The 12,047-nt window shown below is 38.9% G+C and overlaps 1 protein-coding gene across 1 annotated transcript in view; it reads right to left on the bottom strand.

Moving 5' to 3' along the window:
* Positions 1-8,017: 8,017 nt before the first annotated feature.
* PDGFC (platelet derived growth factor C) overlaps positions 8,018-12,047 on the bottom strand; it is a 117,817-nt gene continuing 113,787 nt past the window's right edge. The window contains exons 5-6 of the mRNA XM_084285429.1: positions 10,200-10,417; positions 8,018-9,513 (exon numbers count right to left, since the gene is read on the bottom strand). Coding sequence (XP_084141555.1) covers positions 9,397-9,513; positions 10,200-10,417 — 335 coding nt within the window. The 3' untranslated portion in view covers positions 8,018-9,396. The remainder of the gene's footprint in view (positions 9,514-10,199; positions 10,418-12,047) is intronic.

The following is a 12,047-nucleotide window of genomic DNA, read 5'->3' as shown; positions in this document are numbered from 1 at the left end:
ATAAGAGTGATTTCATGACCTCAGTGCTTAAAACTGTCCCACAGGTCACAGAGAAGAAATTTTTTACTGCAGCCATCACTCAGAGTGACCTTCAAGGAGACTATGAGGGCAGCCAAAATTCTAAAATCCTTTAAAACTACTTAAAATAATTAAAATCTAAGCTACCATATCTCAAGCAATGGTTTTACTCCCCACACAAAGTGGCTCAACAAGATCGAGTGTTGTTAGTATAGCGGTGATATGTTAATGCAGGTACTTTATAGAGTAAATTATTTATATAGAGGATCTTGCTCACTGCTTTCACACTGGAAAGAATGCTGCTCTTACCGACTTAAATGCCACCCTGGAGCATGAGTTAGGGGAAATGCAGCGTTGCTTAAATAAATAAATACTTGTTCTTTCACATTCCCACAGGGCAAGAAGAATTTTTAAGTATCAGGATATTTTAACTAGCTCTTCATTCCTTTTTTTTTTTTTTTCCAGGAAGAGACTAAGATGATGTCACTTGCCTTTACATATTCTCTCAAATTGCCTAACGAGGACAAGTCTGTCTTCAAAGAAGTGGCTCCTTTCAACAGTGGGCTCCCAAGGGGCACTGGTCCCAGCCCTGCATCCTGTGGGTATTTACTTACTGGCCTATCTGTGAGCTGGTGGTTATCGTCGTCCTGTGTGGCACTGTTCCTGGCATCACTGCCCCCGGACAACATGCCACAACATTGCTGCGATGTCACTTCCTAAAGGACTAGCACCTCCGTATCCCCATTCGTGCTTATGAGGTACCTTTTGTCAGGGCAAACTCCAGTTAACAAGCTCAAGAGGAAAATAACTACATTCTTATGCACAACGTGAAGCAAAACTGAAATGCAGAAGGACTATTAGGTAAGCTATTTGGTAAGAGTTCAAAGGCTATCACTTATACAAGAAACTTGATCTTACTTGAAAAATACAGGTGTGATTTCACACAGGATATTAGCCTAGATATAGGCCTTTTCCTATCACATAACGTAGGATTAGATTATTTCACACCCTTATCTTGAGATTTTAACTTGAAAGTAATGATTAACAAAGCAGATATGAACCCTTAGAAGCCTATTTCAGGAAAAACTGAAGTAAAGGAATTTGATATTTATCAGATCATAAACATTACAGGGCAATTTGACACTTAGGTATATCCTTCGTGACGTAAGGAAACACTCAACTCTATGCTTATTAATTCTTAGTCCTATGATGATTTTAATATCTCAGTATTAGGTGAGAAATTGCATGTGTGCTAATCACAGAATCCAGAGGTGGGATGAGATCCCCAGAGCCCACTTGGTCCAACCCAGCTCATGCAGCAGGGTGCCCAGGACCACGTCCAGGTGGCTTTTGAAGATCTCCAAGGAGGAGACTCCACCGCCTCTCTGGGCAGCCTGTGCCAGTGCTGTCACCTGCACAGTACAGAAGTGCTGCCTGGCATTTAGAGGGAGCCTCTTCTGTTCCAGTCTGTGCCCAGTGCCTCTTGTTCTGGAGCTGGGCACCACTGAAAAGAGCCTGGCTCAGTACTCTTTGTACACCAGCACCCCCAGATCATTTCCCCCAGCTGCTCTGCAACTGAGCATCCCCCAGCATGTGCTGGTGCCTGGTTCCTGCCCAGGTGCAGGACTTTGCACATCACCCTGGCTGAGCTTCATGAGCTTTCTCAATAGTCCCATCCATCCAGGATGGCAGCTACATCAACCACTTCCCCAGCTCTGCATCATCTGCACACTTTTTAAGGGTTTGCTGTGCCCCATTATAATACAGGTGTCAAAGGGGTCTCCACCTAGCACTGAGGCTGGGATACCCTGCCAGTTACCAGCCTCCAACTGGATTCCTACCACTGATCACCACCACAGGGGCTGCCACTTCAGCAAGTTTTCAGTCCATTTTACTGCCTGCTCAGTCAGTCTGCACGTCATCAGCTTCTCTAATGGAGCTCTCTAGGTTAGTTTCACAAACTGCGTGGAATAAATTATTAATTTTACAAGTAGAAAAGGAGCTATATTACTCTGGCATTAACATGCCACATTGCTAAACTGCTGGAAATGTAAAATTGCTAAGGCGTCTGAAAAGAATTCCTCACAGCCACAGATTTACACTGTGGTTTAGGCCATAATTTTGTCTCTTTTATTTGAGGTGTTAACAACTCATCCCCATTCAGATAATAGTTACACTTTCAGGTTTGTCTCTAATGCTTTCTGGTTGAATCATGGTTAGCAGTGATAAAAACTTAGCTTTGAAAACTGCTAAAATGGTAATGTATCTGAAGCTGATGAAAGAAAAAGAGACCATGCCAAATGTATGAGAAAAGATTGTCTGACCTGACCAATGCCTTAGGGATAACAACATTTATAGAAAGAAAGAATGTATGGCATAGTAACAACACTTTGTAAAAGAATGATTAGTAATTTTTTGTTTGTTTGCTTTTTTTTTTTCAATCCTTCCACCAAATAAATAGCTTGTATGACACTGCAGCTTTTATTGAACACTTCATGGTACCTGCAAGTTTCTTGTTTTTCCTGTGTAAATCATCTGTTCTCCACTATTTTCTTGCCTTTTTGGTAGTGAATTAACTAATCTGCCCTTTTTGAACACTTTGGGAAACAACAGCGCTGAAGTAGATGAACAGTGGTCTAAAGCAACACAGACCTTTTGCCTGTTTTCATACTCACAATCAGACTCCTACTTCTCTGTAATCCAGAACCATTTTTTAAGTAGAATCCAGCCTGTGACCAAGGACCATACACAGTTCACATCTCTCAGCAACACATGCACACTGTTCCCCAAAGAGTCAGATGGCATAAAACAGCCAAGAAAGGATCCCCTCCAACCCTGCACCCGCAACCAAGATGTGATTTTATTGCACAACTAAGAGAACTTGCAGGTTTATTTTGCCTCTGATTCTTGTTGTTTCTGCTTATATCAAAATTTTGTGCTTAAGCTGTGAGATTTAACTACGCAGCATAACATTGCATGAGACTGTTGTTATGGCTTACTGAGTGAATTGTAGCTCTGGTTGCTTAAGCCTCTGGATGAAAAAGCTTTTTTAAAGCTCAGGTATACGTTGTCTTTCAACACATAGCTTCAACGTAAGAAGTGGGTCGCAGGAAAACAGACTTCTTTTAAGGCTTATGGGGCATATCCCTTCTGAAGAACAGCGGTGAAAATTTAGCTTTGGATTCTGTATGCCCTTCAGCTGTATAAAGTCTGCTATGACTTCACAATTTTGTGAAGTCTCTAAAAAAAACAGTTTCTGCCTAGCACCTCCTCAGCATAGCTATATCAAAAACAAACAAACAACAAAAAAACTGCTTAACATCTCTAAGGACCTACACAAACTACACAAGCATAAAGATATTTGGTAGGCAGATCACCTGTTTTTCTTCATTGAAAAGTATAGTCACAACAAAAGAGAGACCTCCCTGAAGGCAGAAGGAATTTGGGGGATCCAGTCTTTTAACACCTGAGGACAGAGAGAGATGTGTTTATTTCACTATTTTGAAGTGAAAATTCTCAGTTTATGACACAAGGATAAAAAATAAAAAATAATTAGTTAGGAGGAAGAACTGTCCCTTCTTTTCTGAAATTGTGGAGAACCTATAAAAGAATGAAGTCAAAGCTTAAACATTATTTTCTTCTGGTCAGTCTCTAACTGAAGCCTTTAAAACAAAGCAGTGTTGTTCGTTTTTCATGCAGTCGATAGTTCACAAACATGCTAATTGTACTGATCACTGCCATTCTTCAAAACAATATTCCCCAAACATCATGGCCTTCACTGGCCTCTCTTAAATGAGTCTGATGTAGGTGCTATCTGAGGTTCTGAAGCATACTGCATGGATATGACTGAGGCAGGACTAAGTGAGACAGATAACCAAGATGTATTGCTAACCTTGTTATCTTACTGGGATACTGCCCAGTGAAAGAAAGGCAGAGTATACTGTGAGTTTTTTTAGACTCTAGTCAGAACCAAGCCGTGTGGAACACGTCTTCAGAGCGGCAGAATCTCAGGAAGGCAGCATGGGCATGTTGTATTGAACTGTCACTTCTTTTGGACTTTTGTTCACTAGGCAGAATAAAAGCTTGCCAAATCAGCTATATGAAAAACCACTCCATGCTTCAAAACGTCTTGAGACTCTTTGAGAAAGAGAAGTGTCATTGTTGTTGTTTTTGTTTGTTGGTGTCCCTCCCTCCCCCCACTTCCGAATACAGGCCTGTAAATGGGGTGTTCACCTTGATTAACTTCGTACATCTAACAGAGCTGCCTCAAGTGGGAGGGCCAGACTTTGACTCTACTTAATGAAGACAGACAAGCTCAATAGTGACACAGAGCATGATTCAGAGAAGGAATCTAGCTTACGTGCTCTGAATCACACTTTCCAAGAACCCGTCACCTTTCTTGCAGGACTTAGCTATACACTTATTTTTCTGTTAAAATTTTAGGTGAGCTTCAGTGAAGCAATAGGCAAACTATGTCTTCTCTGAACAGCTTTGTCCAATTTATGCTGAAAAAGTGGTCATGTTTTTCCTTTGTGATTTTGGCAGATAACAAAGAAACAAAAACACTGCCACTGGGTTTGAAAGGTGCATAAAATGAGTTTGAAAGACAAGTTGTTTGATGAAACATCCCATGAGAATAATAAAAATTATAACGAAGAGCAAACTTACCTAAGCTAATTTAAATATCAAATTGTCCCAAACAGCACCAGAAAAGTAGGTTAGATTACTTAGCTTCACCGCCTGGTTTGAATGTGAATATTGCAATTACCATTCTTTGAGAATTTCTGCATGGTCTTATGAGAGAGCTTTGAACAGTAGCATTACTATGCTATCTTTAGAAGTCAAATAGAAAGTAAATGTTTCCAATTTTTATGTCCAGAGTTTGCTGCAATTGAAATGAGACTATTTGAGCAGCAAATATCTGAGCAGCAGTAGTATCTGAATTGCAAATTTAAGAGCTTCAACACAGTCCTCCATTAGAAAGAAAATAAGGTAACAGCTTACAGCAACTGATGCAATATCTGCTAAATAAGGTAGCTTTGTGCTCCTGTCTTTCTTTCCCCTCCATGAACTCTGTTGTATGAGCCACAAATAATTTTTTCTCCTCTTACACTGAAAAGGAGTTGCAAGCCCGTGCAACCAGGCAGACAAAGAGCAAGGAAACTTACAAGAGTTTAAGAGCCAACAGATTGTAGTTAACGCCCTTGGTGACTAAAGTTCTTGTGCAGCTTCCTATCACTCCCATGCTGACAAAGGCTGACAGAAAGGTTCCAGGAATGTAAATATCTACAAAATCCGTAAAAACAAGGCTCAGCATCAGTCGGCAACTCCCTACCTATTCCTCTGGGGGAATTAATTACTTTTAGCCTAAGGCATTTATTGTGAATATGATACAACCTACAAACACAGACTATACTATTTGGATTTTGTCTATTTACAGGAGCTACTTTATTCCGCTCCGTTGTTGGCCTCAGTTGTTGTTGTAGGCCTACTGGAAACAGTCATTTCCCTCTTTACTCCCAAACACTGATGCTTACATTAATACAGTTCAGCAACTCATAGCCTAAGATAGGCAGCAATCATTTAAAAAATGCCAAACAAAGAGGTAAAACTGAAGCCCACAACTCTATTTCACATTTAAAATCATTAACTTTTGATCCACATTTGACAGTCTTTTCTTACACACATGGCATCCTGTGTGCTTAGCTGTGATGATCTATAACTGTGGAAGAGGCACCACTATTTGCTTGTTCACAATTCAAGATAAATAACTTCAGTTATTTTTTACCTCTCTGCTGTCTTTTTTGCTTAGAAACAACAAGACATAAATAATTACAATTAAAAAAAAAAAAAAAACACCCTGAGAGGATCACTTCCAGAATGTTCTGTGGAATTGTGGATGTAGAAACCTTGGCTCACCTTGAGGCCGTGAGGAGTTACACTCCTCAGAAAAACCTGACTGAAAAATTTCATCCTCAGGCAACAAAATCTTCAGAGGAAGAAACTAAAATGTTATAACAGGAATTTTAAGTACATCAGGAGACTGTAGTCATCAGCAGCATTGCTCTTGCCCTCTTCTGCTGCATTTACCCCAGTGCCTCTGGCCCAGCCCAGCCTGGCCCACCCAGGCCTGCAGCAGCGGCAGTGCAGCCCTGCTGCCCACACCCCCACCACCCCTTTGATTTTACCTTAGTCCCACCTCTTCCCGCCTACTATTGGAAATTACCAATTTTATTTTTTTCCACACCAGCGTCCCTGTGCTGTCAGAAGGGCGTCTTCAAAACTTCTTGAGACTTTTCTGGGTGCAGGCCCCTGGCAAGCCCGGCCAGCTTGCTGCACAGGGGCAGGGTGCAGCAAGGCCCCCCGCCATCAGGCCCCCAGGGTGAATTATCCATGCTCGGGGGGGCAGCTGCTCTATTAAACAGGAAAGAGAATGTAGCACAAAGCGGGAAAGCTTCACCCTTCATTGCTTAGCTTGTTAGCAGGTTTCCCAAATCCTGTCCTTTAAAACAACTGCATCCACTATGTGTCCCAGCTGTCCTGGAAAATGAGAGTGTGCCCCAGCACATGGCAGGTGTGCTGCGCTTCCATGTTCTTTCCATGCCCATGATCCCTTTCCAGGGGTGGCAGCAGGTCCCAAAACCTATAGCTCGCACATCTGTCTCACACACGACTTGCTATAGTCCTCCATGCACTAGACAGTGCACTAGACTAGCAGTGGCAGTGAGAAGACACAGCTTCAACATGGAGCTGAGGATGGAAAGAGCTCAGTAGGGATTGGCACAATAATGGCAAGTAAGAGCGATGGTGATTTTGGGTCACATTAGAGAGAGTGCTGGGAATGGGGTTGTAATGAGCTTGGGTTTAACAAGTTCAGATGCAGCATCATTGGGCCTACAGCAAGCAGCTGGGAAGGAAACTGGCACAGGAAGTATGGGCAAGGAAGGAAGCGAGCCAAAGGCAGGAGGCAATAAAAGAAATACTTGTCACTTTTGGAAAACATCGCCCCCAAATCCTCTATGCTTCCAGCAGCTGCCCATTCCTCTGCTTCCACTAAATACCTACCCCAAAATGCATGCCATGCCTTCTTTCACTAGCAAGCCAACCGATCGGATGAGACCTCCTGCATTTCTTACAGCAGAAATTTCTGTAGGGGAATTACATTTTTCAGTTCTTCTAATGAAGAGGCTATAATTTCTGCTTTTATCCCAAATTGCTTTTTAAAAAAGCTTTTGACATCACAAAAAAAAAACACAATATTAATCTTAAATAAATAAATAAATAAATCTCTTCAAAACACTTTATTCTGGTCAGGGACTCAAAATTCAAGTAAACCACATTTCCTGTGTGCCCACAATCTGCATTCTGAAATAGGGCTAATGTTCAGACTGGATAATTATATGCTGCATTTACACCAGATATTTGTCTTACTCAGTAGGAGACCAAGGGTGAGGTAAAATAGGCCAGTAAGATAGAATCAGATTTCACCTGAGAATTTTCCAGAACTGGTACCAGAAAGTCATACCAACATGCAAAACCACCATCAAAATGCATTTTCATAATAGAAACAATAACAGATGTTAATTCTAATTGATGGCTTCTCATCCACACACTTTTTAACATTTTAAATGTTTATACAAACACCACCACATTCTCCCCCACCCCTTTTTTTCTTTTTCTTTTTTTTTTTTGTCTCAGGGTTAAGCAGAATCAATAAAACAAGTGAAAATCTTGAAAACAGAAGCCTTTCATTTTTTAACTGACTTTCAAACTAAGTAGAGAATCACCCTCTTCACTTTTTTCTATTTTTGTGTATTGACCAGATACAAATATGCAATCACACAAACATATATTCTCCCAAAATTAGCATTATTACTTTATTTGGTGATTCATTACAATCTGCAAATCCAATAGTCAAAAAAAAATAAACTAGGCATAATGTTAAAGCATTTTACAAGCAAAATACTTTACTGTTTTCTTTTCAATTTGCATAGGGTGGGATAAGTGTATTGGTTAAAGGATACAAAGTACAGAAGAAATAAAACTGTATTTCATCAAACTGTACCAAAGTGTTATGATCCTGTGAGTGAACAGAATTTAAACAGCTATAAATGTCAATGGAAAACCATACACTTCAACATTAACAAGGCTGCCTTCCCATGACCGTGATGCATCACGAAGGCTGTAAATCACTGAGCTTCTTATGTCGTAGATCGTCCTACTTAAAAGAAATTAAACAGTTAAACAAGCCAGAATGCATCTATCTATGCTCATTTCTTTTCTACTGGAACAAAGGCCAGAATGGAGAGAGGGAATTATTAACATCAGCTTCTGAACCCACTTACAGTAATGTCTTTCTCTTGTATATTCAGTATCATGGAGCTAACAAAGCTTTGAGCTTCATCCACACATCTCTGTTTATTATTACTGTGCTTCCAGGTTAAAAAAAAAAAAAATGTATTTTTTCACTGTGTAGCAACAAACTGTAAAAATATAGTGCTCCTATCCCATTTTAACCACATCTCTGTTCCTTCAACTGTACAAATCTGGCTTTAAAGTTTCACAAAACTAAAAAATAGTTGATCTAGGTTGTAATAAAAAAGAATATTAAATACCTTTGGTAAAAATAGATATATTTAACAAGTTTAGAAAAGCAAATAGTTATATCGTCAAAAGGAGAGTATAAAAATGTACACGATAAAAAATAACAAACAAACAAGAAATCATCGGCCATAGTAGTAAGAATAAAGGCGCTGTTCTTTTCAACGTTTGCTTCCTTAGCTCATGTTATTGTCCAGTCTTCTTTCTAAAAGGCAGGAGCTTTGCTAGAGCATATGGAAAAATCCAGTCTTTCCTACCAGCATTAGACAAATTAAGTTTAATTCGGTACAAGACAGTCTGTTATAAACCAAGTTTATAAAACAGAGAATGCTTTGAGTACATAGGAGTTGTTGAACACAAAGAAAGATTTCAGATGTTTTCAGCCAGAGGCTAGATGTACTGGAGCTGTAGAAATGAGCCAGCCTGCAGGATCAAGTCTCCATGATGTGAGCCTTCTAACTTTATTTTTTCTCCTAAATTATAAATCCATGTATTGTCAAAAAAAAAACTGTGGGGGACAAAAACAATACATATATTTTAAATCCCTCATTGATGCCTTTCTCCCATCATTTCACTGGGCCTCCAAATAGAGCTGTCACACAACATATAATCCCAGTTTGGCTTCTCCTCTTTTTAGAGCTCACTGTAAATCTTGAAGATGGAAGATCCCCAAAGCAAACAACTGAGATTACAGAAGGAGATAATGCACAAGCCCCATAATAGAATCAGCCATTGATTGAATGTGCTTCAAAAGAAAAGAGCACAATTAAATCATGTTTATCCTTCAGTATTCCCTTTGCACACACAGTCACACTCCTCATGGTGTTCCAAGGGTACATCTGTCAATGATTTATGCAATCCCCGAACACCAGTCCTTGGCTTCAGCTGAAGAACCTGAAGGAAAAGAAGGAAAGCATCAAGAGAACAGCAAGTGCTTTATCAGACACCTAGACTGTGAGTTAGACTGCACTGGAAGCACACAGGATGACAGGAAGCAAGAAATTGGCTTTCCTCAGCTGAATTTCTACATTTATTCCACCCACTAATTTTTATTTTTGCTTTTACATCGATTCCTTCACAAAAGTGATTAAAACATGTTGAACAGATACTTGCTTGTATCAAAGAAAAGAGTCATGCAGTTTCATATTTCTACTTCATTAACTTTAAAGGCTAATAATACAGTTAAACCAATTGAATTGTTAGGTAATTCAGTTGTAAATAATTTTAGTTATAACTTTATAACAATAGAAATGAGACAGATACCTCTTCCTTCTTGGAGTTTATATTTACCACTAGAGAAAGTTGAACAAGGAGGTGTGGTTATGATGTATCCAAACTGCACCAGTTAACAAATACCTCAGAAATGACTTAACAGTTCCACAGAAAAGTACTTTAACAAGAAAGATACCTTTTCTTTTTATGTAACTCCTCATTAACAGTAGTTTAAAAAAATATATTTACTATAAATGCAGCACAATGTTAATATATATATTGGCACATTCCTGTAGTAAAAAGAAATTATTTAATTTGCTTTTAGTATTTCCAAACATGCAAATTAAAAAAAAAAAAAAAGTGCATACCTCATGATATTTTTTGGTGACTTTTGTTGGTACACATTGGCACTCATTGCAACTCTGATGACAACAGGCACAGTTTCCACCACAACGTTTAACCAGAAGACACAGTGGCCAGAAAATGGTGTCAGTTCGCTTCAGCTCCTCCCTCAGTGACACTGAGAAGTTGCGAGGGGTACAACTGTACAGTCGTACTTCCTCCTTTAGGAGGTTGAGATCAACCACTGCAAAGAGATAAACAAACGGGTGCTTTTCTGATTCATAATACAACTTCATGGGTGGTAATCCAACTTGAACACTGCAAAACCCTTGAGGAAAACTCAATTTTGTGCAGGCCATACAAGTTCAGCACACAGGTGTAATACTGCAGTCGTATGAATAATATGAAACCTAAATTGAAAGATCTTTGTTTAGGAGTATTCAACAATTATTTTATAACTCTAGAGGGGTTGGTTCACATTAAATAAAATAAGCTTTGTCTGCTTTGAGTGTTTTTTGAGTGTTGCTATTCTATATTAATTATGGATTGGAGAAACACACGTGACATTTAAGAACACTACAAAACTTCAAACACATTTTTGAGTTAGTTTGCATAAACCATTCCAACCTCTCCCCCACTAAAAAAATGTCAATTACAACTTTTTTTCAAGGGTGGTATAAGTATAATTAAGTACCTCTTGGATATAAATACTTTCTCACTTCTGTGGACAAAGAAATTTAAGAAGTTATATCATCACCACTGAATACTGTATAGACAACAAATAACTGTCCAAGTATGTGTTACTAATCTTAGTATACTCCATTTTTCAGAGGACCCCTTCTCCTTCATAGTAACGTATATATGAATTTCTGTTGCTTTTTAGGCTTTGCCTTCATTTCATGTGTCTTAAAATATTGCTCCTCTTTCTAGGCACCTCCCTTGCAATACAAAATAAAGTTATTCATATATGGCACCAGTTTCCCTATAATCTGGTTCCACTGTATCATGCTAGACTTTCACTATATCCAAACTGTTAGTTCATTAAAAGATCAGAAAGAGGGCACACTACTTTAGGTTCCCCTTAGCTGCATAGCCTAGAAATAACAAACCTTGAAAGAGGCATTTAAGACTGAAAAAAATTGGGATTGGTTTAGTGAAAAAAAAAAACACATCTTTTAGCTTTGTGAAAATCAGTGCAACTTAATTTCTTTCGAAAAAGCCAGACTAAAATTATCATGATGTGGCATATTTCATCTGAACCACTTCTTTCCAAACCTATCACCGTTAAGGAACAGAAGTAGTGTCCAGTTCACATGTGCATTCCAACTGGTTAGTATGATTTTATCTTCCTGAGCAAAAAGAAAAAAACTGAAACCCTATGGTGATACGGCTTTTGAGACTGTGAAAATATATGTCTTGAAAGAGCAGAGAGTTTGAAGCCAGCTGCTTCTGAGCTAACTCAAGAATAAGCTAGGAATATAAAATAACACAGGGCAGTTTAAAAATCATATTATTAACCAGTAACATTATTTCAGAAATCCTTTGTAGTTATTGCTAATAGTTCATAAATAAAATGCTATCAAATAAAGCTGAAATATGTTCCTGATCTGAATGACCCTTTGGAGAAATACCTTTTTTTCCCCTGTACTAACCATGTGAAGAGCCCATAGATCACCAAGGAGAACTTCAGTCTATCAGCTCTATTTAAACACATAGGGAGTAGAATTTAGAAGATGCACTTCCTGAGTAGACATGCTCACAGGTACTGTCTCAGGAGCAGATCTTTGGGCAGCAATTTCATTCCATGTTTCTTCAAATATTTTCTTCACAGACCATATCCATACACTGGCACCCATAAGTCAGGGTTTACTGTG

The sequence above is a fragment of the Netta rufina genome, assembly GCF_964035555.1.
Source record: "Netta rufina genome assembly, chromosome: 4".
NCBI lineage: Eukaryota > Metazoa > Chordata > Aves > Anseriformes > Anatidae > Netta > Netta rufina.
Note: the sequence above shows the minus strand (reverse complement) of the source record. Positions and strands in the feature narration are given on the sequence as shown.